Raw genomic sequence first — 27,209 nt, forward strand, 5'->3', positions numbered from 1 at the left:
CCCAGAAGGGGGTCTGAAGTATGTGGTAGAACAATAGGGGGTACAGGGTAGAACAGTATGTGGTAGAACAGGAGGGGATACAGGGTAGAACAGGCCTTATGTTAAATAACCACTGGTCAGGTCAGCATGTAGTGAACCCCTTTAGAAACAGTACATGTTTCTAGACTTTTACTGAAGAAATAAACTCTCCTTTTATCTTCCTCAGAACTAGGGACTGGAGCTGGCACCAACACAGGCTAAGGCTGTAGCCTAGGCCAGGTTAGAGCTAGTATACTAGTGCTAGGGTTAAAGACAATACTGTCAAGATGATTCACATTTACTTAGGGATTTGTAGCAAATGGACAGACTAACATTGGCAGACCAGACATCCAGAAATGAAAGAGAAATATTTGCCTCTGAACTTTTTGGCCTTCAACTGTTTCTAAACTTGAGTTTTGGCGTAGAAAGGAGATTCGTTGAATTTCAAACCACAGATGGTGTGAAGCAGTTGAAGAGCAAGTGACCCCAACGGACCCGGTGTGACACAGCCCAGTGAGTCACCAGTATCCCTAGGTGAGTCATAAATCCACTCTTTCAGTGAGAAAAGACTGACTCAGACAGACAGACAGACAGACAGACAGACAGACAGACAGACAGACAGACAGACAGACAGACAGACATGCTGACAGACAGGTAGACACAGGAATGGTTGACACAATGAAAGATGATGAGACAGACAGGTCAGTCAACATGTACCCTGCCTTGAGCTCCACAGTGATGCTTGCTGTCTCTCCTCTGACCAATACCTACAGAAAGAAAAGTAGTCAGGCTAGGGCACTTGGTGCGCAGACATCTTCCACATTAGCAAAATAGTAGTATGGCCAAAACCCAACCACCCAGCTGTGGTGGGATCCTAATCAAGCAAACTGCTTACCTCATCTGAAACACCAAGCAAATGTATCAGAGACGGGTGAGTTCTACTAGCTAGCGTTTGAAGGGTGAGTTCTACTAGCTAGTGTTTGAAGGGTGAGTTCTACTAGCTAGAGTTTGAAGGGTGAGTTCTACTAGCGAGCGTTTGAAGGGTGAGTTCTACTAGCTAGTATTTGAAGGGTGAGTTCTACTAGTGAGCGTTTGAAGGGTGAGTTCTACTAGCTAGCGTTTGAAGGGTGAGTTCTACTAGCGAGCGTTTGAAGGGTGAGTTCTACTAGCTAGCGTTTGAAGGGTGAGTTCTACTAGCTAGCGTTTGAAGGGTGAGTTCTACTAGCGAGCGTTTGAAGGGTGAGTTCTACTAGCGAGCGTTTGAAGGGTGAGTTCTACTAGCTAGCGTTTGAAGGGTGAGTTCTACTAGCGAGCGTTTGAAGGGTGAGTTCTACTAGCTAGCGTTTGAAGGGTGAGTTCTACTATCTAGCGTTTGAAGGGTGAGTTCTACTAGCGAGCGTTTGAAGGGTGAGTTCTACTAGCGAGCATTTGAAGGCTGAGTTCTACTAGCTAGCGTTTGAAGGGTGAGTTCTACTAGCTAGCGTTTGAAGGGTGAGTTCTACTAGCTAGCGTTTGAAGGGTGAGTTCTACTAGCTAGCGTTTGAAGGGTGAGTTCTACTAGCTAGAGTTTGAAGGGTGAGTTCTACTAGCGAGCGTTTGAAGGGTGAGTTCTACTAGCTAGTATTTGAAGGGTGAGTTCTACTAGTGAGCGTTTGAAGGGTGAGTTCTACTAGCTAGTATTTGAAGGGTGAGTTCTACTAGTGAGCGTTTGAAGGGTGAGTTCTACTAGCTAGCGTTTGAAGGGTGAGTTCTACTAGCGAGCGTTTGAAGGGTGAGTTCTACTAGCTAGCGTTTGAAGGGTGAGTTCTACTAGCTAGCGTTTGAAGGGTGAGTTCTACTAGCGAGCGTTTGAAGGGTGAGTTCTACTAGCGAGCGTTTGAAGGGTGAGTTCTACTAGCTAGTATTTGAAGGGTGAGTTCTACTAGTGAGCGTTTGAAGGGTGAGTTCTACTAGCTAGCGTTTGAAGGGTGAGTTCTACTAGCGAGCGTTTGAAGGGTGAGTTCTACTAGCTAGCGTTTGAAGGGTGAGTTCTACTAGCTAGCGTTTGAAGGGTGAGTTCTACTAGCGAGCGTTTGAAGGGTGAGTTCTACTAGCGAGCGTTTGAAGGGTGAGTTCTACTAGCTAGCGTTTGAAGGGTGAGTTCTACTAGCGAGCGTTTGAAGGGTGAGTTCTACTAGCTAGCGTTTGAAGGGTGAGTTCTACTATCTAGCGTTTGAAGGGTGAGTTCTACTAGCGAGCGTTTGAAGGGTGAGTTCTACTAGCGAGCATTTGAAGGCTGAGTTCTACTAGCTAGCGTTTGAAGGGTGAGTTCTACTAGCTAGCGTTTGAAGGGTGAGTTCTACTAGCTAGCGTTTGAAGGGTGAGTTCTACTAGCGAGCGTTTGAAGGGTGAGTTCTACTAGCGAGCGTTTGAAGGGTGAGTTCTACTTGTTAGCGTTTGAAGGGTGAGTTCTACTAGCTAGTGTTTGAAGCCTGCACTTGCTCGCCATCTAGAGGATGCTTAGTACAGTGTGAATTTGTGTTGCATTTGCAAACTGATTTTGATTAATACTGGTAAGTCACACTCTTTGGGAAGTTCGGGATAAACAATGCTGTAATTGATTTCTAGTACAGATAGGCCTATGCCAAATGTTGTCATGCAATGTAGGCTACTTGTAATGATTACATGTTGTTACATTGGGGCCAGTGGTTCTGTTAGAGGGGCCAGTTACATTAAACATTATTGTTGTCATATAGTTTGCTTCAAAGAAAATGCTTCACTTTGTTTTTGTATGAGGTAAATTTGTCGCAATACGACGGTGGGTCACAATGACTGATGGGTCAGAATGACCCGAAGATAACACAAGGGTTAAACATTATTGTTGTCATATAGTTTGCTTCACTGCAGTGCAGGCATTAACAGGCAAAAGCAGTGGCGCCCCTCAGAAATGTTTCATCGAAGTAGCCAGATGGGGCCACTGACAATCTTGGGGTGGCACTCCAAAATCAAAAGCCATAACTGAATTTCAGGAATTGTATTCTGCTGTTGTAGTATACAGGTTAGTTGAAAACAGCAGCGGGCTGGGGAAAGGTGATCTGAGTGTGGAGATACGTGGATTTATATGCCGGAATGTTTTGATATACAGTACACAGTCATCTTTTGTGCAGAATGCAGAGAAAATATAGTGTAGAGACTTGTCTAAACTATTTGAAAGTGTGAGAAGGTAAGAAGTGAGTGGAGAAAAAGAGAAGCAGAAAAGTGCAACACCCTCCCATTACCATCATCTCTAATTCACTCTCCTCAGTCTCATCTGTGTTGTATGTCTGCAGACTGCTATAGTATGGGCCTACACCAAAGTTATAAAGTCATTGTGTGGGGAGGGTTTGACAAGTGTGATGACTGTATTCCTCCACAGATACCATGGGCTTGGACATGGAGTTGGACCAGTTACTATTCGCTTTGACTTGATGGGTGTGATCTGTGAAGAATGAATGGCACCATGCAATGGTGAAGGGCTATAACCCAGGGCTGACTGTAACTGGTGTTGGAAAACACGTCTAGTATGGCAGAATAGAAGAACTGGGAACAAGGTACTGGTATGGAAAGTCCCCCAAAATGTTGCAGAATCAGCAGAAAAGATTAGATGGCATTGCATCAAGGCCCAATTGGGGCAGGTCATAGGAGATTTACAATTGTAGTAGGCCAATAGATCTGTTTTAAAAGTTCAGTAATTTGTTGGATATAAAAGGTGTCACACAGACAAGAACCCTCTTGTTGCTGCTCCGTGCTGTTTTTGGACTTTGAAGAAGAGAATTTGGACTTTGAATATGATCAGAACATTGAAAAAACAGTGCCTGTTTCACTTGTGTGTCTGTTAACTGCAACTGTATCCCACATGACCTCACCTTGCTCGCTATGGTGTCCTCAATGCACTTCATTAAAACCTACAACAGAGCTGAAAGCGGTCATTTAGGTAGGGGGGGAGAGAGGGTGGGGGAGGGTTTCTTGCACGGGTGTGATTGTCTTTTTCAACTGATACCGTTCTGCACTTTTGGCCTTGTTAGAACACACACTGGAGCCCTGTCTTGTAATGTTTCTAATATATATTAAAGAAACTTGGGTTCATCAAAGATCATTGTTTGTTAACTCGGTATCAACTAGCAAACTCTGTCAACATGTGCACCCAGCTTGGTGTGTGTCTCTTCTACTACAGAACCTGCTGCTGTGTCCTTGCTGCCCTCTGGTGTTCGGAAGTAATAATCAGAATCAGAATCAGAATTCGGTTTATTCGCAATGTATGTTATACAAACACAGAATTTACTGTGGCAGGGAGGTGCAAAACACTAAACATATACGAATCTTAAATTAAGTAAAGTACAAAAATGTAACTATTTCTAAGAACTAAACAATCTAAGAATAAAATAATTTAAATATAAAATAAAATATATATAAAAATAAGAATAAGAATGAGCAGCGTGTTCAACATCGGATACTGAGATAAAGTGGCTTATGCATACTGTAATTGCCATTAGATGGACTTATAATAGTTAAATAAGTGAATAAATGTCAATGGGAGTCCTTGGCCTTGTTGAAGAGGCCAGTAGCAGATGGAAAGAAACTGTTCTTATGGCGTGAGGTTTTGGTCCTGATGGACCGCAGCCTTCTGCCAGAGGGGAGTAGCTGGAACAGGGAGTGACCAGGGTGGGAGGGGTCCTCATATTCAACCTCACATTCCCACCACTGGGTACCATCAGCGCGATCATCCCCAGACTGCACTCTGATTGGCTGTACAAGTGGAGCCATAAGGGATGCATGCACTAACGGAATGACCCAGCAGCAGCGAAAGGGCTGTTCACGTGTACAGTCTAAGGGGCAAACCATCAGTCCTTTGCAACAGACGAAGTGTTAAGGTGTGTCAAAATGGGTAGTGGAAAATGATACAAGGTTAAACACCGGACCAAGTTATTTGTAGTTTAATAATAAGAAATGATGCAATCACAAGAATACACAATGAAAACAACACACCAGGATGTTCTTCGTCTAATACAGTGAATCAGTCGATGATGCCAATGCAGCTTCACAGAAACTCAAAAGAGTCTCAGAATAGATCAAACAAAGGCCTTCGTTGAGAAAGTGGTCGTGACAGAGATCAGAGAGAGTTCTGCCCAGTCCAAGTTCTGTCTCCCTGTCCTCGGGAGACAGGTCTTGTACCCCCCTGACAGGGAGAACTCTGATAGGTGATTGGTCAGAAGACCATGGGGTGGGAATGTGGCAGTCCAATTAAATGTCCAGGGCGTTCATGGTGGCACACGGGGGCAGTCCAAGGATCTGGTGATGTTCAGAGAGGGAGGGGGCGGAGAAGACCCACAGGTCTGCTCAGGGAGGGGGGAGACAAGACCCACAGGTCTGAGGTAATCCAAGGGGTTCTCCAGGGAAGGGAGTAGATCACCCAAAGGTCCTGATGGCGTGCAGGGAGATGGGAGCTGCGTCTCCAGGGAAGGAAGGGGGGGGTTGTGTCTCCAGGAGAAGGGGTGAGGCCGACCAGGCCAGGGTCGATGATGTATAGGGGGAGGTGGGGCAGGGTCTCCAAGGGGATGCAGGTGGGGCAGGGTCTCCAAGTGGAAGGGGTAGATCATCCAGTGAGAAAGGGGGGGGCAGGGTCTCCAAGGGGATGTGACCTCAGAACAGAGTAAATGAGAGTAAGGTAGGCAGACCGGCCGGTCCTGCAGCAGAGAAGAATTACAGTCCCAGCATTACCTTATCCCTCATTTTGACACTCTGCTCCCAAGAGCTGAGTAGCCCATTGTTCTTGCACCACTCCCTGAACGCCACAAACTCGACTCCCATGTTGCTTACTTGACCGTCGGCATTCTTGCACGCACACCACAGTGTTACTTAGAAGGAAACATTTCAGCAGGACATTTTGGTGCCTTCTTGTTTTGTGGTTATGGCCCCCACCCATTGGTCTTGTGTCTATGCGTTGAGTGGCATCTGCCCCACATGTGGCATCTGGGGTGGATTGCTTGGTGGTTACTGTGGTTGTTGTGGCATGCATGTTCCTCTTTCTCTTCTTCGCTTGTTGTAAGCAGCTCTATGTCTCTGTTTGTTGTTGTAGTAGTTATGGCCTTGAGGGCAGTCTCTGGCCCAATGATTTAAATTCCCACATGTGAAACATCCAGGCTGGTTTTGAATGGAGGAACCTCTTGTTGGGCCTGCTCTTCCGCTGCCTCTCGGGTGGCCTTGTTGGTATGGTCTATAGTTTCCAGGTGGGGAAGGAAGGACACAGCGGCGGCTCTGGGTGACGATACTGAGGAGCATATTGTTGAGGTGACACAGGTGGATACTGATATTGAGGTTGTGGCGGTGGATATTGGGGATGATATAGGGGTTGTGGGTATTGGGGTTGTGGGTATTGGGGTTGAGGGTATTGGGGTTGAGGGTATTGGGCTTGAGGGTATTGGGGTTGTGGGTATTGGGGTTGTGGGTATTGGGGTTGAGGGTATTGGGGTTGAGGGTATTGGGGTTGAGGGTATTGGGGTTGTGGGTATTGGGGTTGAGGGTATTGGGGTTGTGGGTATTGGGGTTGTGGGTATTGGGGTTGAGGGTATTGGGGTTGAGGGTATTGGGGTTGAGGGTATTGGGGTTGTTGGGGTTGTGGGTATTGGGGTTGAGGTTGTTGGGGTTGTGGCTGTGGGGGTTTTACTTCCATTGCAGTTCCTGTTATTGTTACGGAACCTGTATTTCCCTGGCGGCTTGTCCTTGTTTCCGCTGCTTTCCACTGACTCTGTTTGAGTAGTTGTTGTCTTTCCTTTTCCTCCAGTCTTTCCAGTCTGTCTTCCAGCGCTCTCCGTTCTTCTTCTGGCATTTCATCTCCACACTCCCCGTCAATCAGGCTGCTCTGGTCGGATGCATAGCCAGTTCTTTGGGGGAGGTCGAACTGAATCAGGCTGTAGTCGCGTTTACATTTACATTTTACATTTACATTTAGTCATTTAGCAGACGCTCTTATCCAGAGCGACTTACAGTAAGTACAGGGACATTCCCCCCGAGGCAAGTAGGGTGAAGTGCCTTGCCCAAGGACACAACGTCATTTGACACGGCCAGGAATCAAACTGGCAACCTTCAGATTACTAGCCCGACTCCCTCACCGCTCAGCCACCTGACTCCTCCGCGTTGTCTTGTTTGGCTGCATAGAGAAACTGGGGTTCGACAACCCCTTGATTCATTCTCTTCCCTCATTTCTCGCTCTTTCATCATGCTTATCTCAGTCCTGATGATCCTGTCTTCCAGCCTTGATGCCATTTCCGTCAGCTGATCCGCTGAGAGGTCATCTGAGATATCCGAATGTCTTTCGTTAAGTTCTAGGTTTCCAGACTTGACTTCGAACACTGGGGCTTGGGTAAATGGATTGTTGGGTGAATAGGGAGGGGGAGCTGTTGGAGTTCTTGCCTCTGTGATATCTGGATACAATTTCCTCTCCTTTTTAACTTCATTTGTTCTTGGCGGCTCGTGGACTTCTTCAAATGTTGGTGGTTTTGTTGTTGCTTGTTGGTTATCCTGTATGGTCAACATCATTATTAATTCTGTTGCTCTTGCATGTCTTATCTTAGCTTGTTCAAAAGCCTGCTTGCTTCCTCCGATTTTGTGGCTGCCTGCCTTTTCCCACTCATTTTTCTTAGTACTCATTTCTTGTCTTTCGAATTCAGCTATCTTCTTCCTGTCGGTCAGTGCTACTTCTATCCTGTCATTATTTTGAATCAGCCCCCTACTTTCCCAATCCAGATATAACTCCTGGATGCAGTCAAGTCAGTGATGTCGTCAGGGTCGATGATGTCTCTGGATGCAGTCAAGTCAGTGATGTCGTCAGGGTCGATGATGTCTCTGGATGCGGTCAAGTCAGTGATGTCGTCAGGGTCGATGATGTCTCTGCTGTGACCCAATTGATTGTCTTCCTGCTGCCTTCAATTGGCCGCATTTTTTCTAGTAGTGCTTTCTGGTCGTCGGTTCGCCTCCCCAGTACTACTACCCGGTAATCTGGGTAGCCAATTCTTCAATATACTCTGCTTGTGATGGATATTGTTCCTTTATTTCCTCCTTGTTTATGCACTGAAGTGATCCTGCAAATACAAGTTTGTATTCTTCCTCAGTTAATTGAAAAACCCTCTTCTGTTGGTCGAGGTTTTTTTTGTGACCACTGCCCTCCTTAAACCCTGTACTTGGGTTCACTGTATACTTAGTTTGCCACCAGCCTAGATTTATATAACCTGGCCTTAATTCAACATGAGATGGACGCCATTCATCCATTTGTTCTCCCTTTAGAAACATACAGACACACACTTACTACACACATAATATTCATTGTTCAGTTCAAGACAAACACAAAACAGACAGTACAAACACATTCAGGACAAACAAGGTCACGTCTGACCAGAAGGTACCAAATCCAGGGATTTCACTACCCTGCCACCAGTCGGAGCCAAACAAGAAACCGTTGTAGTACCACCTGACTGACACTAGTCGGAGCCAAACGAGAAACAGCTGGAATATCACCCAACTGCCCCTAGTCGGATCCAGACCAGAAACAGCCGCAATACCACCCAACTGCCACTAGTAGGAGCCAGACAAGAAACAGTAGTACCACCATCAATCTGCCACCAGTCGGAGCCAACCACAGCAACCTGACCTCACAATCTATTCGTAACATAGTGTACGTCTTTCTGTGTCCCTCGATTTCGTATACTATGTTACGAAAAACCGAACCACAAGGTGGCGCTTCACCCGAAATGTCACCCCAAATTTGTGTATCTTATCGTAAATTAATATTCAAACACTGCATTCATATCCACAATAACAATTATACAAATATAAAATATATATTACTTTACAATATTTACATATTGCTCTCTGCTTTAAAGATAAATTCCGAAGTGCTTTGCGAGCACCCGTTTGTGGCATTTTAACGGGACGGATCTTCAGTATTTTCAGTATGGAATTACGCCTTGACCTTCATCAATCGCCTGTCAATCAAAATGTGACATCCTTGGTTACGGCGCTGACAAGTGACGTCCATTGTTTTAGAAGTTGGCGGTAAGTACCTACCTAAAGATGTTCAGATTTTTTTAATTTATTGTAAATGCACCCTTTCAGGCCGAAGATGTGTCAAAATAAAAAACTGTTCTTAGTTTAATATCTGATAGGTCCCCTACTCGGGGACCATATATTACATTTATTTTTGGAACAGGGAGATGGAAGAGGGGCTTGCTCTGTCCACCACGCATCGACCTGGTATTGCAGTACCTCCAGGAACGGTGCACTTCTCCTCCTGGGGAAAACAAGATGTCTGAGATAAAGTCCTCATATATTGGATAAGGTTAGGAGATGGTGGTGTGTTGATCGCAGCTAGTACTATGTATTTCACGTTCTGGTAAGGCAGTCATGAAACGCTGCCAAACCAACTACTTCTGATTTTCGAACATTAAAAACCTAGTGCCACAGAGAGATTTTTGGAAACAGGTTTTCTCTGAATACGGGTGGGGACCCGCCTCTATGAGAAGTCCAACCACTGTCAGGAAGGCTCTGTGGTCCTCTCATCTTCATCTGGGTTTCTGTTCAGGCTTTGACTGGATATTTCATGTGACTGGTGTGTTGGTACTGCAAGCTCTCTCCACCACAGCCAAGAGAACGCGGACTGAGCTGGCTCCTCAAGTCAACCTGGCAGAAATACTAACGTTTCTGCTGTCAGTTTAACCACAGCTAATGAAACATAGATCCATAAACACTGACTGGAGTCAAGCTGACGTGTAGTCCTGCAGGGATGTTGTTGTTTCAGCCTTTCATAAGCAGACAAAGTTCAGAACAGAGCATTTTTGTGAGTGCCTGTGTGCTATTCATGAACACAAGATGTTTCCCAAGGAAAGCTGGACTCAATATATAAAATATATGTCTGTTATGAAAATGGCAGCAAATGAAAAGCATACAGGGAAGTATTGAGAAGTTTGCTATAACTAGACAGTGTGTGGACAGTTTAAAAGATGGTGATGAATATAAATATGATGATAATGATGATGAGATTTTGGGTGACTGGGGGGAAGTTTTTGTGGCTACTAGCGATCATCCGGGAGAGAGAAATGCAGTTGGGGCCCTTTCTCTCTTTCTCTCACTCAGAGAAGCTGATAACTACCATCTGTCAGTACTGACAGACTGGAAATCAGCTGACCAGAGGGAGAGAGAGGGAGGGAGGGACAGAGAGAAAGAGAGAGGGAGACATAGGGAGAGAGAGAGAGGGAGACAGAGAGAGGGACAGAAAGAGAGAGGTGGACATAGGGAGACAGAGAGAGGGAGACAGAGAGAAGGAGGGAGGGAGAGAGAGAGGGAGGGACAGAGAGAGGGAGGGAGGGAGACAGAGGGAGGGAGAGAAGGAGTCCGGCTCTATGCACTGAGGCGAATTGAGTCTGAGGATTCTGATGAAGGATGTCTGAGGTCTGATTCTGTGGTGTCTGTGGCACTGACGTGTCTAGAGACAGAAGAGACTAGACAGGAGACTGCGTGGGGGTTACAGGTCACACTTGGGAGTGGGTCGTGCTCCACTCCATCCTGGGTCTGGAAGCAGGGGGCCAGGTCACCATGGCACCCTGGAAGGTGGTCGTGGTAACTCTGTTCTACTGCGTGATGGAAGCGTGCATGGCTCAGCGGCGGAACAAAGGTGAGACGTTGTTCTGTTTAGTCCATTATGTGGCTGCAGTTTCTTGATATTTCTAAAATTAACATTTGAAATGTCCTTAATAGGTATTGAAAATGTGTATTTTTCCTAAAGACTATTTTGCATTGATGTGTTAACAATATATAGTCTCTAGATTACTTAGACATTTACTTATTTGAAAATGCTAAACCCTTTATTTCTATATCTGTATTTAGTTATGAAAAGGCAACATAAATCAACTGCTTTCAGTTGATACAGATGACAGGTTAATGACCACTGTTATGATAGCAGGAGCGCCCTATATTATTCCAATGATCATATATCAAGATAAAGTTCTTTTAAACTTGTCTTGGCCACAGCAGGGACTCCTGCAGACACAGGGTCCTATCAGACCTGCAGACTGATATAGTACAGGTTCAAGACCCACACACTCTAGGAAGCACAGGGTCCTATCAGACCTGCAGACTGATATAGTACAGGTTCAAGACCCACACACTCTAGGAAGCACAGGGTCCTATCAGACCTGCAGACTGAGAGTACAGGTTCAAGACCCACACACTCTAGGAAGCACAGGGTCCTATCAGACCTGCAGACTGATATAGTACAGGTTCAAGACCCACACACTCTAGGAAGCACAGGGTCCTATCAGACCTGCAGACTGATATAGTACAGGTTCAAGACCCACACACTCTAGGAAGCACAGGGTCCTATCAGACCTGTAGACTGAGAGTACAGGTTCAAGACCCAAACACTCTAGGAAGCACAGGGTCCTATCAGATCTGTAGACTGAGAGTACAGGTTCAAGACCCAAACACTCTAGGAAGCACAGGGTCCTATCAGACCTGCAGACTGAGAGTACAGGTTCAAGACCCACACACTCTAGGAAGCACAGGGTCCTATCAGACCTGTAGACTGAGAGTACAGGTTCAAGACCCACACACTCTAGCCCTGTAAGACCCGACCCTATACTTTCGGAACGACAACATTTACATAACCAATGGGTCCTATTGTTTCGCCTTGCAATGCTATTGGATAAATTTGGTCTTTCAAAAAAAAGAAACAAGCAATTAAAGAGCTCAAGGTGACGTTGTCATTTTACAACAAGGGGTCTTACAGGGCTAGGCAACACAGATCCCTGTCACATCTCTGCTAACACAGTAGAGAGCCCTGTGTTCAATACAGTACAGAGAGGCCTGTGTTCAATACAGTACAGAGAGGCCTGTGTTCAATACAGTACAGAGAGGCCTGTGTTCAATACAGTACAGAGAGGCCTGTGTTCAATACAGTACAGAGAGGCCTGTGTTCACTACAGTACAGAGAGGCCTGTGTTCAATACAGTACAGAGAGGCCTGTGTTCAATACAGTACAGAGAGGCCTGTGTTCAATACAGTACAGAGAGGCCTGTGTTCAATACAGTAGAGAGAGGCCTGTGTTCAATACAGTACAGAGAGGCCTGTGTTCAATACAGTACAGAGAGGCCTGTGTTCAATACAGTACAGAGAGGCCTGTGTTCAACACAGTAGAGAGGCCTGTGTTCAATACAGTACAGAGAGCCCTGTGTTCAATACAGTACAGAGAGGCCTGTGTTCAATACAGTACAGAGAGGCCTGTGTTCAATACAGTAGAGAGAGGCCTGTGTTCAATAGCATCTTACTCATCATCGTCCTGCCACATCTGATAGTCTCCTGAAATTCGTAGCACATACTAACATATAAGATTATCATCGGGTGTACGTTTCCTGACATTTTTGTCAGTTTCTTCTGTTCAAATGAATCTGGTGTTTTTACTTGATGAGGTTCTGAAGAAATCCATTTAGCAAAGATGGAATTCCTGTTAAGTGACTCACACTGTGTTTAATTCCATCCTTATCGCTCAGAGCTCTTCTGCTGTCTTTGGGATAAACATTGGGACAGTTTTGTCCCAAATTAGGATTTTCACCAAAGTTTTCAAAGGCTTAGCTCAAATTCCAGGACATCAGCCAGTTTGTGAATTCATCCTTTGGCAACCGCAGTTCAGTGCTTCTGTGTTATTACAACATTGTGAACACAATTTATAATCCTATGATTATGGTTGTATTGTATTTTTCAACACTAAAAAACACACACACACACACACACACAGCATCCCTTATCCCACCCTGTGGACACACCAGCACGACAGACTCTCTCTTGATATTTTTGGACCGCCAGACCCATCTGTGTTGGTTTAAGGTGGTGGAGGAGGAGAGAGGATGTGACATGGAAGTAGTCTCTCTCTCCAGCTGGCCTGATCTCTCTGAAGTGCAGATGTATCCCAGATGGGCAACACTGATGTTTAGATACTGGAAGAATTCTTAGCACACACCTAACCTTGGTATTCCTACAGGATAGGATACCTCCAACCACATTCAGATACGGTCTGTGGTAGACGTTTTGGACGGTTGTTCTGTATTGTTATGGATATTTGAGACTGGTTCTTTTTTTCCTATTCACTCACTGGCATTTATCTTGTGTTGGAAAGCAGCTTCCTCATCAGGATGACCTTTCATTTAAAAAATACTTTTTTAAAGACTGTAACAGATGTCTAATGTAATGGTTCACTGTAGTTTGACACTTCCCAGCACCATCAGTTCTACTGAATAACTGGTTCCTTAAACGCTGACTGATTGAACCTACGGTTGTTGACATGTTTAAACCTTCATTCCAGTTCTACTGTCGGCTACTGAGTGTGTTTTAACTGTTAGCAGCTGCTGCGTATATGAAAATATTTGAAACATTCCAACCATTAGCTGCTGCAGGAAACTGATAGCCACCAAAGAATGACGACTATGTCTCCAAGATTTCTACTGATGTAGATCTGGTCAAATACAGGGGCGGACTGGCCATCGGGGATACCAAGGGAATCCCCAATGGGCCAACGCGGTTGGGATGGTCCAAAATACCGGCCCACTTCCATCACCAACCGGCCATCCCTCTGACATCGCCGGCACCTCCAACTATTCCATATTACACAGCTTGAACACGTATAATTTGCTCTAAGACCTATAACATTGTGATTCACTGACTGACTTTTATACTCCTCCTCCTCACGATCTGTATTTACACTCACGGTGCCTATTTTTCGAAAATGTTCTAAAGTGTCTTCTGAAATGTGTTCTTACGGACTTCGGAAGTTCAAAGATCCAAATGTTCTTAAAAAAAACAAACATATATGATGTAATTTCTTTGTAATCATCCAAAATACTGTTAAGTCTATGGGTATTTTTACAAGTTGGACACTGACTGATCGATACAGTACGTGCGATGTATTGATTGGTAACGCTCCGTGTATTGAGTGGGCCGGTCTGACAGTAACTCCCGGGCCACTTTTTTCCCCCAGTCAAATATACAGCATATGTGTTTTTTATGTAGGTTATTTGAAAGATGTCTCGGTTCGTACAGCAAGAGGAAATAATAACTATATCATAACTTGTGATTTGGTTTCACTTGTTGTCTTGGCTACAATATTATTATTCCAAGGATTAAATCTTTTAAAAACTGTGAATGTTTTTAAAAGTGACAGATGAAAGTGACTAATGATCAAACAGTGTTTGATCATTTGTTGCTTTAACGTTCATTCTAAATAGATACCCGTTGCTAAGTAACATCAAATAAGCTATCTACTGAAACACAAGCACACAATGACCACTTAAATTGTCATGGAAATGTTGAGCAAAGGTTGGACAATAGTCAGTTGAAGGTTGGCCAAAGGTCGTCCAGATCTGGACCTGTAAGAAGCCTTTCGTCATATTTTAGCAAAAAACGTGACCTGGCAGTGTCGGTGAAAATGACCTCACTGAGCTGTAGGCTAACTAGGGCTTAGAGAGTATTATGATTGCTAACTCTATTAGTCCAGCAGTTCCTGGAGGAACGATGTTAGCCCAGCGACAGACTAAGGAACACAATTTGAACTCATTCTTTGAACTCATTTAAAATATTTTCTTGCTAATCAATTCTTTGCACAGTGGTCTGAAGGATGCCTGCTATGCTGGTTAAAAGTAAAATGTCTGCTGGTCTTTTTGCTGTAAGCAAATAAAAAAGACCAGAAACCATTTCCTTAGATAGTCAGTTCATCTTCAAGTAGGAATCCCTAGTCCGTCTGTTCCTGGGTTCTTGGCTGCCTGCTTGACTGTCTGCTCACTACATCTTCAACTCATCTGGGATATTATGACCCCCCCCCCCCCATACCTCCTGAACTGTACGTCTTAACAGGTCCAGATTTAACACTCAAGTCTGAACCCTGGCTCAGTTCTAGGGAGGAGGAGACCTGGTGCTGTTAAAGGGTTTTACTGGACAATAAGTGGAAACAGTAGCTACACCGTGTCTGGATCCTCTCCATCTACTGTACCTTCCTGTCTCTCCTCTCCAGCTTTCTTCATCCTCTCTCACCCCCTCTTTCTCTTTCACACTGTTGTCTCTCTCTTTTTCTCTGTCTCTCTCCTTTCTGTCTCTGTCTCTTTCTCTCTGTCTCTCCTCTCTGTCTCTCTGTCTCTCATTCTCTCTCTCTCTGATAAATGATAACAACGCTTACCTGTTATATTAACTATTATACAGTGTTTCAGTCTAAGACACAGGTTTTGGACCAAACAAGCATGCTGTTCTCATTTACGCTCACATCAAAACTACGGTCCGATTACGACCCGTCCTGAGCTGCATTTGTCTGAAGGACAAACTTGGGCTCGGCTCGGCTTCTGCCCTGCGTTCATCCACAATCTGCTGCCCACGTGCTGGTCTGACGGGGTGACACGTCTGCAGTACCAGCCTCTGGACTGGGCCTCTAACAGGTCTGACGGGGGGACACATGTCTGCAGTACCTGCGTCTGGACTGGGCCTCTAACAGGTCTGACGGGGGGGGGACATGTCTGCAGTACCAGCCCCTGGACTGGGCCTCTAACAGGTCTGACCTCGACCTGCACTGATACGCTGTGTTAGTCTTGCCCTGGGAAGAAGAGAAGAAGAATTCTGCTGTTTTGTGAAAAAGTGGTGCAAGAAACAGAAAAAGTGTGAGAAAAAGTTGGTTGGTTCTTTTTTTCTCATTCCATCCCTCTCTCCTTAATCTATTTCTCTCTCTTTTCATGATCAGCTCTCTTTCCGTCTGCGGTCCGAGTGAAGAGAGGGATGGCATCGATGGTGAACCCAACCTTCCACAACTCCATACAAGACGTCAACCTACTCTTCGAAGTGAGCACTTGTATAAGGACCAACTAACGCACTGTATACTGAGTAGTACCTAACCTCTGAGTTTCTCTCATCCGTCTGGCCATGCTAGATCCTGCTGGCAGGCCTGCAGTTCGGGGGCGAGGCGGGCCCCTTTTCCCTGCCGGACGCAGAACTGGCCTCCCTGCGCCAGACCAGGAAGCTGGAGGTCATCTGTGAGGACGTGATCCCCAGGAAGCTGACCGAGGTGCGACGCCTGACCTCTGACCTCAGCAGTCACCTGGGCCACCTGAGACCAGAAGACTTCGAGCGCACAGTGCTGACCATGGTGTACACTGCCCAACGAATCTCCAATTCCACCTCCGGCCACCAGAGGGAGGTGTGGGCAGAGTCTTTTGTCAGTTTGTTCCAAGCCATCAAACAAGACCTGATTCCGGAATAAGAACCTCTTGCCGGGGACCTGCAAAACCACCACCGAAATGACAGTTTGTCTGTGGAGGTGTTTGGCATGTGGTTCTGGAGGACTCCTAGCCTATGCCAGGGAAGGTTAGTCAGACTTGACTTCAGACTGTAGATCTGCCTTTTTGTGTGAGATTTTTCCATGACTATGATTTTTTTTTTTTTATCTGGACTTCCTGGTTTGAATTTTAAATGATGTGTACAGATTGTAGCAGTTGTAACCAGGAAAAACACTGTGGAGATTTTTGGACAGGGCCTATACAGCCACCTTGAATGAAACAAACAATATTAGTGCCGGGTAAACATATTACAGATTCTAATTGTTGAGAAGTTTAGTATTGCTATTGATCTGCATTTATTTACATTTAATTTCCATTTATATTGATTATTAGCACCGTGGCAATGTTGTTTGACTTGACAACAGGCACATATTGTGAACATGCTCTTTGCAAACTTGAAAATGTATATATAAAGGAATCAATATGTTTACAGTCTGTTAATGTTTAAGAAATATATCTCCTTGAAAAAACACATTTTGTAAAATTCCTGTACAGTTTTTAAACATTTAGGATAAATGTACAACATCTTATGCATAAACATTTGCCATACATTCATTTTCCATACACACATGCCATACAACTCAAATATTTTGCTTCACACACTCCCTGACCAATCCGTAAAGAAATCACTTATTTTCAACACAAAGTAACACATACCGTATTTCTTCGAATAAACGCTGCGGCCTTTATTAAATAACGTTCATTTTTGGTGCAGCGTTTATTCGAGGGCGACGTTTATTCGAGGGCGGCGTTTATTCGAAGAAATACGGTATCTGACAAAACCCAATAGTAAAGCACAGCAAACAGATTGTGCTTTTACAGTGACGTTAAGTGTCTGCAGAGCGGGACCCTTAGGTCCATACTCAGCCTCTGTTCATCCAGTGTCTCGACCGCCCGATAGCTCATAGAGCCGCAGCTTTAATGATCTGTGGCGCCTCAGGATTCCCAGGAAGCTGCCTGACCTCCAGTGAGTTAGCGCCTGCTTTAGAATTAGTGTTAGCATGATTGTTAGCATTAGCGTCAGCGCTAGCCTCGTCCAGTGATCTAGTGGCGTTGGGAGGGCAGAAGGGCACATAGCGGACCCAGGACGAGGACGAGAGATGTGAACTGATGCCGAAGGGCAGGTTGTAGACCTCTCCGCTCTCCAGCGTGTTGCTGGAGTCGTCCTGATGTGCCTGGTTCCATGCTACGATACCTCGCTCCCGCTTCGATCCTGACCAACACCAAACAGAAGGGGGAGGGACACACACACACAAGGAAAGGGGGAAGGAGAGAGGAATGATGAAATGAGATGAGTGATTTCATACCACATATCAAAAACACAATTGACTGTTTTGTTGGTTTATCTGCCGGAGTGACTGACTGACTGGCTGGATGGCTAGCTGACTGGCTGACTGACTGAGTGGGTCTCACCAGGTATGGTGTTGTCCAGGAAGAAGCCGAAGAAGCCTCCCACAAACATGCTGGTGGTCAGGAGCACCTGCAGCACCTGGTCTAGCTCCACCACTCCTGTTATTGTCATGGTAACAGTACACAGGGTCATTCCGGGCTATGACCTTATTTTGACATGGCAAGCAACAGCTACTTATTGGCAAATATAATGCAACAACAACAACACACACAAATATAAAAAAACTGCAATATAACAATACTAAAATGGTAACAACACTATACATATGACGTGAAGAGTCCCAGACAGTTTGTATGTTAAGTTAGGTTAATTTTGGCTATTGCAAATATTGAGGTGATCGTGTGAACAATGGTTAGCTGAGATTAATGTTGTTGGTTTGAGAGGCCTGATCGCCTGGGGGGAAGAAACTGTTAGTGAGTCTGGTAGCCTCATATGAAGCCAAATATAAACCATGGCATGGCTCCTACCTGTGGCTATTGCTTTGGGGTTCTTGAACAGCCAGTTGGGTATGACTAGCCCAGAGAACATGGAGAATCCGAAGATGAAGATGTTTCTGGACGAGTTCATGTCTGCATACTGAGAACACCAGGGATATATTTGTCAATTTTTAATCAGTGGTGACAACCATGATGTCTGGACAGTCACCAGAATCTACTCATTTCGAGGGACCCCTTTGTAGTAAATGTAAAGCCATATAGTCAATCAAGGAAGTGCCCATACACATAATTCTCGCCTAATGAAAGTTAGCAGTAACAACTTTTAATATTTCCACATTTTAACTGTGAGAGATAAAAGTTCACCTGGAGGTTGGAGACTCCAGCAGCCGATATGACCCCGAACATGACCATGAACATTCCCCCCACCACAGGGGTGGGGATGGTGGTGAAGATGGCCCCCACCTTACCAAACACCCCCATGACGATCATCATCACACCGCTGGCCACGATCACCATGCGACTGCCCACCTGTGAGGAGGCCCAGCATGCCTGTGTTGAGGTCACCAAGACACACCCTGACTGTGCTCGCTGTTATGTTAGGAGGATGTACCAAGACACACCCTGACTGTGCTCACTGTTATGTTAGGAGGATGTACCAAGACACACCCTGACTGTGCTCACTGTTATGTTAGGAGGATGTACCAAGACACACCCTGACTGTGCTCGCTGTTATGTTAGGAGGATGTACCAAGACACACCCTGACTGTGCTCGCTGTTATGTTAGGAGGATGTTGACGACCTTGGAGACAAGCTGAAATAACTCTCACTCTGAGAATGAACAATCTCCACTCTGCAAAAACTCTACTACCCTACTGAATTTGATCATCTTGTTTTTAGATTTTCAATCTAGTTGTTTGACTTGTTTCTATAAATTGCTTGTCTAGTGAATTAACCAAATGAAACATTTTAAGAAATGATATCAAGGGGAAACTGCACTGGCAGTCAAATATACTTGTTTTAAGTATAAGCAAGCTCATTACTAATATTTGTGCACTTCAAGTTGATAGGGCACGTTTGCACTCAAGCCATCAGTGTGTCTGGGTCTCACCTTGGTGATGCCCAGCGCTCCTACGTTCTCACTGTAAGAGGTGGTGCCGTTGCCCGTGCCCCAGGCTCCGGCCAGCAGACACCCCAGTCCCTCGATGCCGATCCCCCGGTTGATGGCATGTTTGGGGGGAGGAGGTGCCCCTGACAGCCTGGCGCAGGCATGGTAGTCGCCCACGGACTCGATCATGGAGGATATCACCCCCGCCAAGATCCCCACCACCCCCGCCAGACTCACGGTGGGAAGACCCCACTGACCTGGGGAGAGATTCAGCGGATGGTCAGTGTAGTTATATAACATTTTATGTCTGCCTTTCTATATTTATATACCATGGGCCTGAGACGTCATTTCAGGTTGAAAGCTCACTGAGTGGATGTGATAAACATCCTGTTTTCGGTCAGGTTTCAAAACCTTTTGCCATTTGGAACAAGTACAGGTACATTGGAATTATTTTGGTCCATCGCATGACATTTTCTTCCTGCACTGGCAGCTAAATGTACTTGTTTTAAGCATAAGCAAGCTCAAAACTTCAATTTGATAGGGCATTCCTGCAGCGTGTCTGGCTCGGATTGACCAGCTCAAGAGTGTGTGTTGCCGTGGCGTCCGCCCTACCTGGGTACGGGAAGCGGAACCAGGGGGCGTGGCCCACCACATCCCCCTTCAGGTCGGTGCGCGCCAGGTGCCCGTACTGCTCCGGGTTGGGCGGGAAGACATCGTACACCGTCAGGATGTAGCAGATGAGCCAGGACAGCGTGATGCCCAGCAGCACCTGGAGACAGGTAACACATACACACCTTATAGAACTCACACACCTGGATTAGCTTGCGCTGTTTGTCTTCCTGTTCGACACATTTTCAACCCGGTTCCCAGACACATAAGAAGTGAGGCATTCGGAGGAAGAGATTTATCACCCCACCTGGGACCCAGAATTCAGGTTCTTTCATTTGGCAAAGTTACACTAGCCGTTAAAAAAGGCTGACGTTCCACAGGACTTACAGGGAGGATCTGGAAGATGTATATCCTGGAGGTGTGGAGCTTCTTGGTTTTGGTGTACGTGGGGAACGGGACTGGGATGTGACGCAGATACTGGGAGAACAGGATGATCAGCACTGTAGTCCTGTGGGGGAGAGAGAGAGGGGAAGAGAGAGAGAGAGGGAGGGGGAGAGCGAGAGCGAGAGAGAAGGAGAAGGAGAGAGAGAGAGAGAGAGAGAGAGAGAGAGAGAGAGAGAGAGAGGGGAAGAGAGAGAGAAGGAGGGAGAGAGAGAGAGAGAGAGAGAGAGAGAGGGAGGGGGAGAGCGAGAGCGAGAGAGAAGGAGAAGGAGAGAGAGAGAGAGAGAGAGAGAGAGAGAGAGAGAGAGAGAGGGGAAGAGAGAGAGAAGGAGGGAGAGAGAGAGAGAGAGAGAGAGAGAGAGAGAGGGAGGGGGAGAGCGAGAGAGAGAGAGAGAGGGAGGGAGAGAGAGAGAGAGAGAGAGAGAGGGGAAGAGAGAGAGAAGGAGGGAGAGAGAGAGAGAGAGAGAGAGGGAGGGGGAGAGCGAGAGAGAGAGAGAGAGAGAGAGAGAGAGAGAGAGAGAGAGAGGGAGAGATGGGGGGAGACATCTCTCCATTGTTACTACACTTGACCTGCTGTTCAGACCCAGGAGGCCTCATCAACTCTGAGGCTCACGTACATGGAGGAGATGCCCCAGTGGTTTCCAGCGCTGGTGCCGGCAGAGTCGAACAGGGACAGGCCAATCAGGGCGATGGTGGGGGCGATGGTGAGAGGGCCGATGAAGCGCATGAAGAGGCCGATCAGGCCAGAGAACCCAACCAGAATCTGGAACAGAGAACCCACCATGATGGAACCCTGCAACTGGAGACAGGAGACATGAAGGATGGTCAGTGTCAATCAATCAATAAAGAACATCTGTCCATAAATATATCATTTAGTAATTTAACATATTTATCTATCCAATACAGAATATCAAAGGGCAATTGATGGTTATTCCATAATCAAAAAGAACAACTTTGCAATGTGGTTTAGTTCAAGTTTGTGTTGGTCTCTCTCCATTGGACTTCACCCTCCTGTACAGTGGGTGGCAGTGATGCACCTTTAGGACCACTTATAGAGAAGAAGAAGAGGACTCACAGCTCGCATGCGGCTCTGCCACACCTCTATGAAGACGGGCGAGGAGGCGTTGACCAGAGATGCATTCTGGGTCCAGGCTGGGCAGGTCCACTCCGGCATGGAGAGCATAGCCATGGAGGGAGCGAGCAGGGTAAAGGTACCCCCCTGGAGGATGGGCAATCTAGATGTGTGTGTGTAGGTTTGTGTATATGTGTGTATATGTGTGTAGGTGTGTGTGTATGTGTGTGTGTATGTGTGTGTATATGTATTTGTGTGTGTGTGTGTGTTTGGGGGGAGGTGGCAGACAGACGGACAGGTACACAAAGACACAGAGCGTCAGAGAGGTACAGAGAGGTCTGGTTTGGGCGGTGAAGTGAAGTGGAACCGTTGTGTGCTAAAGTGAGGCGTTGTGTGCTAAAGTGAGGCGTTGTGTGCTAAAGACAGGCGCTGTGTGCTAAAGTGAGGCGTTGTGTGCTAAAGTGAGTCGTTGTGTGCTAAAGTGAGGCGTTGTGTGCTAAAGTGAGGCGTTGCAGAGAGCTCTCCTGTACAGTTCAGTGGACAACGGCCCTTTTTCCTCATGGCGGCCCCTTCTCCTCCAAGGCTGATTTGAGTCTCGTGAGGAGATGAAGAGAGCATGTTTCTCTAATCTGCAGTTACACAACCTCTGTGTTTCTCCCCCAAAAATACTGTGTTGCCCACATATTGATGAACAACCAGGAGACTTAGCAGAGTCAATAATCTAGTCATTTTCTAACTGACATGAACATTACCTTCACAACAACATTGATGAAAACCCGAATGTAACCTTTCAACCTTGCTAATCTTAGCGCCGTTCAGGTCCAGCTTGTGGAGAGAGGGGCGTGCAACCACAAGGTTCAGTTGACTTTCCAGTGTGCCCTGAGCGTGTGTTCTATAGGCCGTATTGACCCTGGTTAGATCTGGCCTGTGTTGTGGTCACCACACTCCAGCCAATGTGTTCAACACACACATTGGTCCCCCACAGCTGATCTCCAGTTATTTGAAGAAAGACACCAAAGCATCCGTGCTGATAAGCTTGAGGAATGTGTGGATTTAATGTGAACCAGATTCCAAACCTAATAAGATGGAAATTCCAACCTAATCCTATTATGATACTAATACATGGGCCAAGTTGGACCTTCCAGAACTTCGGTACACTGACACCTGGAATCCCCACAATGCTGATGCTACCAGATAGTTCTAGAATTAAGCGTCAAAACGCCATGAGAAAATTGTAACCTTTACATTATATTATACTATGTATATTCAGTATGTTATATTTGATTGATGTCATCAATATCAATTTGATGATGTGGCTTTGGGAGAGTCCCATTAAACATGTTAACTGCAGTTTTATGGGACTCTTTATAAGTTATCTCATTTTTGGTAACTTGAACTTTAGACATTAATGAACCATCCAGTAATATCTCACCTCCTATTATCACTCTCATATAGAAGAGTAACTGATAGTGTTAGGCTATCAAAACAAGCAAAAAGTCCTTGGCATCCAAGATTTTGTACATGAATTTTATCTTATTTCTGTATTTGTACGGCAATACTGCAAGTTCAACATTGTTAGTGTTTAGCCTTTTCATTTGATGGACTTGTGATGGATGAATGAGTCCCTTCATGTTGAGATAATCCCTCGGTTGACATTGTGGCCAGAGCAGAATATCCTATTGTGTTGTGAATCATAAGCCTAGGCCACTGACCTGAATAGTGCAGCTGACCACAGCCAGGGAAGACTGAGAGGAAAACAGCTAGTTCTCCTCTGGCTGGTTCATCACATGGTATGGCTGTGTTGGGCTTTTTAGGATAGCCCTATTACTCCTGTTGCTAGGACAACAGGAAGTGTAGCGACACAAGATAGCCGCTTGGGAACGTTGTTCCTGGTGATGATGTGGGTTTTGTGTGACTGACGCGCTCGTGTCGGCTAAACTACCCCCTCTCTATCTCTGCTTTCTTTTCCCGCCAAACAAAGGGAATTCTTTGAAGACTGTCCCCCAAAACAGGACCATAGAATTCCTCCTACAGCGCTACTTTGACATGTTAGAGCCCTCCACTGTCAACATACTCACCATCTGTTCCCTCCCTGCTAATTGTACACGTTTTTTATAGTAATGTGTAACAACAGATACACACCCATGACTGGTGATTTGGATCAAATCACCCGTAACAACCCTACCTGTCTAATACTGTACATCTCTGTGATTCAGGTGGCTGAGCGGTTAGGGGGATCGGGCTCGTAATCTGAAGGTTGCCAGTTAGATTCCAGGCCGTGCCAAATGATGTTGTGTCTATTGGCAAGGCACTTCACCCTACTTGCCTCGGGGGAATGTCCCTGTACTTACTGTAAGTCGCTCTGGATAAGAGCGTCTGCTAAATGACTAAATGTAAATCTCTACTCAACTTTACCTTCCTGTTAACGTCCAGACAATCTCTATATTGCTGTTGTATCGGTTTAATCATTATCCCTCTATAGGCTCTATATTGTGCTGTGAAGCAATCCTATGGTCTATACTCACACATTTTATGACCCTGCAACACCATATGCACATATGCACACACACACCCAAACACACAGAGACACACCCACAGAGACGCCCACACACACCTGACTCCAAAGGTGACCTGCAGCAGTGTGCAGACTCCGGACACAAAGAAGATGGTGCTGATGAGGTGGCTCTGAGTGAGGCCGTCGTGCTGCAGACACAGGCCCTGGGACAGGATCAGGGGGATGGCTATGATGCCGCCGAACGCAGTCAGGCAGTGCTGGAGACACAAACGGACGGGGTTCAACAGCGGGGAGGGAAAGAGACGTCACTGTTCGAAGGGACAGTTTGAGCCGTAGAAAGGAATGGATGAAAAGCACAGTTAAAGTCAGGGAGAATACTCAAGGAACGTATCGGGTTATCAAATCGGGATCAGAATTTGGCGGTTAGCATCGCATCTCTCTGGATTAGCAGTAGTCCTTCAACAACTCGTGCTGCATTCGGTCTGACTGAAACATACTGTAATTGCTGAGAATGTACAGGTCCGCTAGAGCTTGTCATGTGACGCTGTAGATGATGTCCTTTCCGTTTTCCTCCACATCCTACTAATTAACTGCTGATATGATCATGTGGGTTAATTACATAAATGGATCCCAAGGGACCCCCAGCCTCAACCATATCTGCATATTCAGCGTCTGAGGAAGGGCTTTTAGGAGTACATGGTAGTGGAAACAATGTTGAAATAGAATACAGTAGAGAAGAATAGAGTAGATTGTAATATAGTAGGGTAGAGATTCGTAGATTATGCTGCAGTATGGTTGAGTAGAGTAGGGCAGAGCATGAGAGGGCAGGCCAGGGCAGGGTAGATCAGGACAGGGCAGGGGAGAGCATGAGAGGGCAGGCCAGGACAGGGTATATCAGGGCAGGGCAGGGGAGAGCATGAGAGGGCAGGCCAGGACAAGAGGCAGGGTTGGTACCTGGATGCCCAGGATGATGCAGAGGTACCACGGAGGGACGTCGGTCACGCAGTAGGCCAGTTTGTTCCTGTTCTCTTCCCCGGAAAACTCAGACTCGTCGCCATCCTTCTCCTCTGACAGGTCGCACAAATGGCTGTCGGTCTGCATCACACACACGTACGCACACACAAACGCACACACACATGTACATGCACACACACATATAAACACGCACACACAAACGCACCCATGTGTTCATGTTTCAATACAACTGACAGTATGTTGCTTGGCAACAGAATGTTTTATAAGATGAACGTATACGATTATCTGGTAAAGATTAACATCAACATTGTTAACACTACATTTGTTTCACGACAACAATAATAATAATATGCCCTTAAACAATATGCATCAAAGACGCAGACAAGTGCAAATATCTCGAGAACCCCCTGATCTCTGTCAACTCCTTGTTTGAGTTTCATTTCTCTCAATGTACCTGTGCAGATTGTGATAAGCTTGCTTTCCTCATACCAACAAAGCCTGCATCATTGATTAATCCTGCATTCCAGAAGTTTCACACATTTTATTAGCTAACTCTCCAACCCATTTAGATATAGTGTTGCATAAGATGTTCATAAGATGTTCCCAACATAAGGTCAACTTTTCTCAGAAAAAGTAATGATGGCAAAATACCGCTTTAGTATTTTCTAAGGGGTAACAGTCCATTGTAAATCTCTATCGTATCATATAATTGGCATTTTCATACTTACAAACACCCGTAAAAGAAGAATGTAAATAATTTTTTTAATACTCACAGCGAATGCATAGCTGTCCAGGCCATTGCTGTCTTTCTCAGGGGGCATTGTCTAATCTCAGGTAGAATTCTGGGCCAGGGTCCCAATTTCAATAAATACAGAAAGAGAGAGAGAGAGTGTGTGGATGGTTTATGTTTGAGAAGTGTTTGTGTACAAGCAAGAGAAGGTGGGAGGAAAGGGGCAAGGGGTGGGACTAAGAGAGAGAGGGAGAGAGAAAGAGAGGGAGGAGTGACAGAGACACAGAAGGCAAGAGAGAAAGAGGGGGAGGGAGTTAAAGAGGGAGTGAGAGACAGGAAGAGAGAGAGGGGGAGGAAGAAGGAAAGAGCGATAAGGGGAGGGAGGGAGACTGAGTAAGCAAGAGAGAGAGGGAGAGAGAGAGAGAGAGAGAGAGAGAGAGAGAGAGAGAGAGAGGGAGAGAGAGATAGAGAGAGGGAGGGAGGGAGGGAGACAGAGTGAGGGAGCTAAGACACGAGACTACTGCTGTTGCTGATTGTGAGTCAAATGAATCTCACCAGATACACATGTGAACCCAATTTCAGACAGGCAGCTGATCACCCCTACGGAAACTCAGGGCAGGTTGAGAACTGAGGACTGGTTTCTCTTACTCTTGTTTCTCTTTCTTCCCCCCCTCTCATCTCTCTCTCTCTCTCTCTCTCTCTCTCTCTCTCTCTCTCTCTCTCTCTCTCTCTCTCTCTCTCTTCACCAATAGTATCACAAGACAAGGGTCCTTGTAGGCATACACTTGAAATATGCTCCCTCTATATTATCCCTGGAACATGGTCCACAGTCCCATTGTTTTACACCGCGTTTGTTTAAGTAGATGCGCTGTTATATCGCAATTTCTGTGCTTCAGTGTTTGTTCAGTGGCTGAGGGGCCTTGATGAAGGGTCTTGGGTAGCACTCTCCAGCTTTAGGGTTACTTTGGTCATGTACTTATGTACGTATGAAGTGTTGAAAACAAATATGCAAATGCATTATCACTGACAAGCCGTTTTGACAGCTACATCCCAGTGTGTGCCAATGCTAGTCTCCAAATAGAAGACCTTTTTCACTTACACATCTGAGTGGTTTATGAATATTTAAACGTGATGTCATCGTGTCATGTGCTTCTGTAACAGCTCATCAGTAATGTCTTGGAAATGTTTAAACAAATGTTAAACTATGAATGAAAACTACGAATAACTGATCGACTCAAGTCAAATGACAGCATAACCTCATTTCCTCAATTACTGGAAAAAAGTAGGCTAGATAATGAGTAGCCATGCTACTCATTATCAATTATTCAGTTAGTTAAGAAGATTAGACATTTTTGCTTCTAAAATGCACAATTAGAGCGGTTTTATTCTTATGAAACAAAGGATTCAGAATGTGTATATCAACAGTAAGATAGATATGACAAACAACAACAACGAATTTCCAAGAGACAATGTAACGTGTTTGTTCAACGTAACATCAATGTTTTTCAACAGCCACATGCATATCC

At 45.6% G+C, this 27,209-nt stretch overlaps 2 protein-coding genes and 1 non-coding gene across 3 annotated transcripts; 2 read left to right on the top strand and 1 right to left on the bottom strand.

Annotated features, from left to right (window-relative positions):
- The first annotated feature begins 9,134 nt into the window (after positions 1-9,134).
- Positions 9,135-9,316, top strand: LOC136942637 (U2 spliceosomal RNA). Its single transcript, XR_010876631.1, has one exon. It is a non-coding gene; the product is annotated as a U2 spliceosomal RNA (small nuclear RNA).
- Positions 9,317-10,573: 1,257 nt separating this feature from the next.
- On the top strand, positions 10,574-16,802 carry LOC136942456 (protein FAM180A-like). Its single transcript, XM_067235361.1, has 3 exons — positions 10,574-10,699; positions 15,797-15,894; positions 15,983-16,802. Exons 1-3 carry the CDS (start codon positions 10,621-10,623, stop codon positions 16,310-16,312), a joined length of 507 nt encoding a protein of 168 aa, XP_067091462.1. The 5' UTR covers positions 10,574-10,620; the 3' UTR covers positions 16,313-16,802.
- A 488-nt stretch (positions 16,803-17,290) lies between these two features.
- On the bottom strand, positions 17,291-25,774 carry slc23a4 (solute carrier family 23 member 4). Its single transcript, XM_067235136.1, has 12 exons — positions 25,727-25,774; positions 24,933-25,073; positions 24,078-24,235; positions 21,467-21,626; positions 21,009-21,190; positions 20,338-20,458; positions 19,954-20,110; positions 19,345-19,598; positions 18,600-18,764; positions 18,267-18,375; positions 17,802-17,897; positions 17,291-17,601 (listed from the first exon to the last, which is right to left on the bottom strand). Exons 1-12 carry the CDS (start codon positions 25,772-25,774, stop codon positions 17,291-17,293), a joined length of 1,902 nt encoding a protein of 633 aa, XP_067091237.1.
- Positions 25,775-27,209: the final 1,435 nt, after the last annotated feature.

This window comes from Osmerus mordax, chromosome 4 (genome assembly GCF_038355195.1).
Source record: "Osmerus mordax isolate fOsmMor3 chromosome 4, fOsmMor3.pri, whole genome shotgun sequence".
Lineage (NCBI taxonomy): Eukaryota > Metazoa > Chordata > Actinopteri > Osmeriformes > Osmeridae > Osmerus > Osmerus mordax.

What these genes read in the sequence shown, in the direction of transcription:
- LOC136942456 (XM_067235361.1), top strand. Translation starts at nt 10,621, where the DNA reads ATGGCACCCTGGAAGGTGGTCGTGGTAACTCTGTTCTACTGCGTGATG. An exon ending in GGCTCAGCGGCGGAACAAAG is followed by an intron (nt 10,700 to 15,796) that starts GTGAGACGTTGT and finishes TTTCATGATCAG; the next exon opens with CTCTCTTTCCGTCTGCGGTC. An exon ending in ACGTCAACCTACTCTTCGAA is followed by an intron (nt 15,895 to 15,982) that starts GTGAGCACTTGT and finishes TGGCCATGCTAG; the next exon opens with ATCCTGCTGGCAGGCCTGCA.
- slc23a4 (XM_067235136.1), bottom strand. Translation starts at nt 25,774, where the DNA reads ATGCCCCCTGAGAAAGACAGCAATGGCCTGGACAGCTATGCATTCGCT. An exon ending in CAGGTCACCTTTGGAGTCAG is followed by an intron (nt 21,627 to 24,077) that starts GTGTGTGTGGGC and finishes ACACACATCTAG; the next exon opens with ATTGCCCATCCTCCAGGGGG. An exon ending in ACATCTTCCAGATCCTCCCT is followed by an intron (nt 20,111 to 20,337) that starts GTAAGTCCTGTG and finishes ACCTGTCTCCAG; the next exon opens with GTGCTGCTGGGCATCACGCT.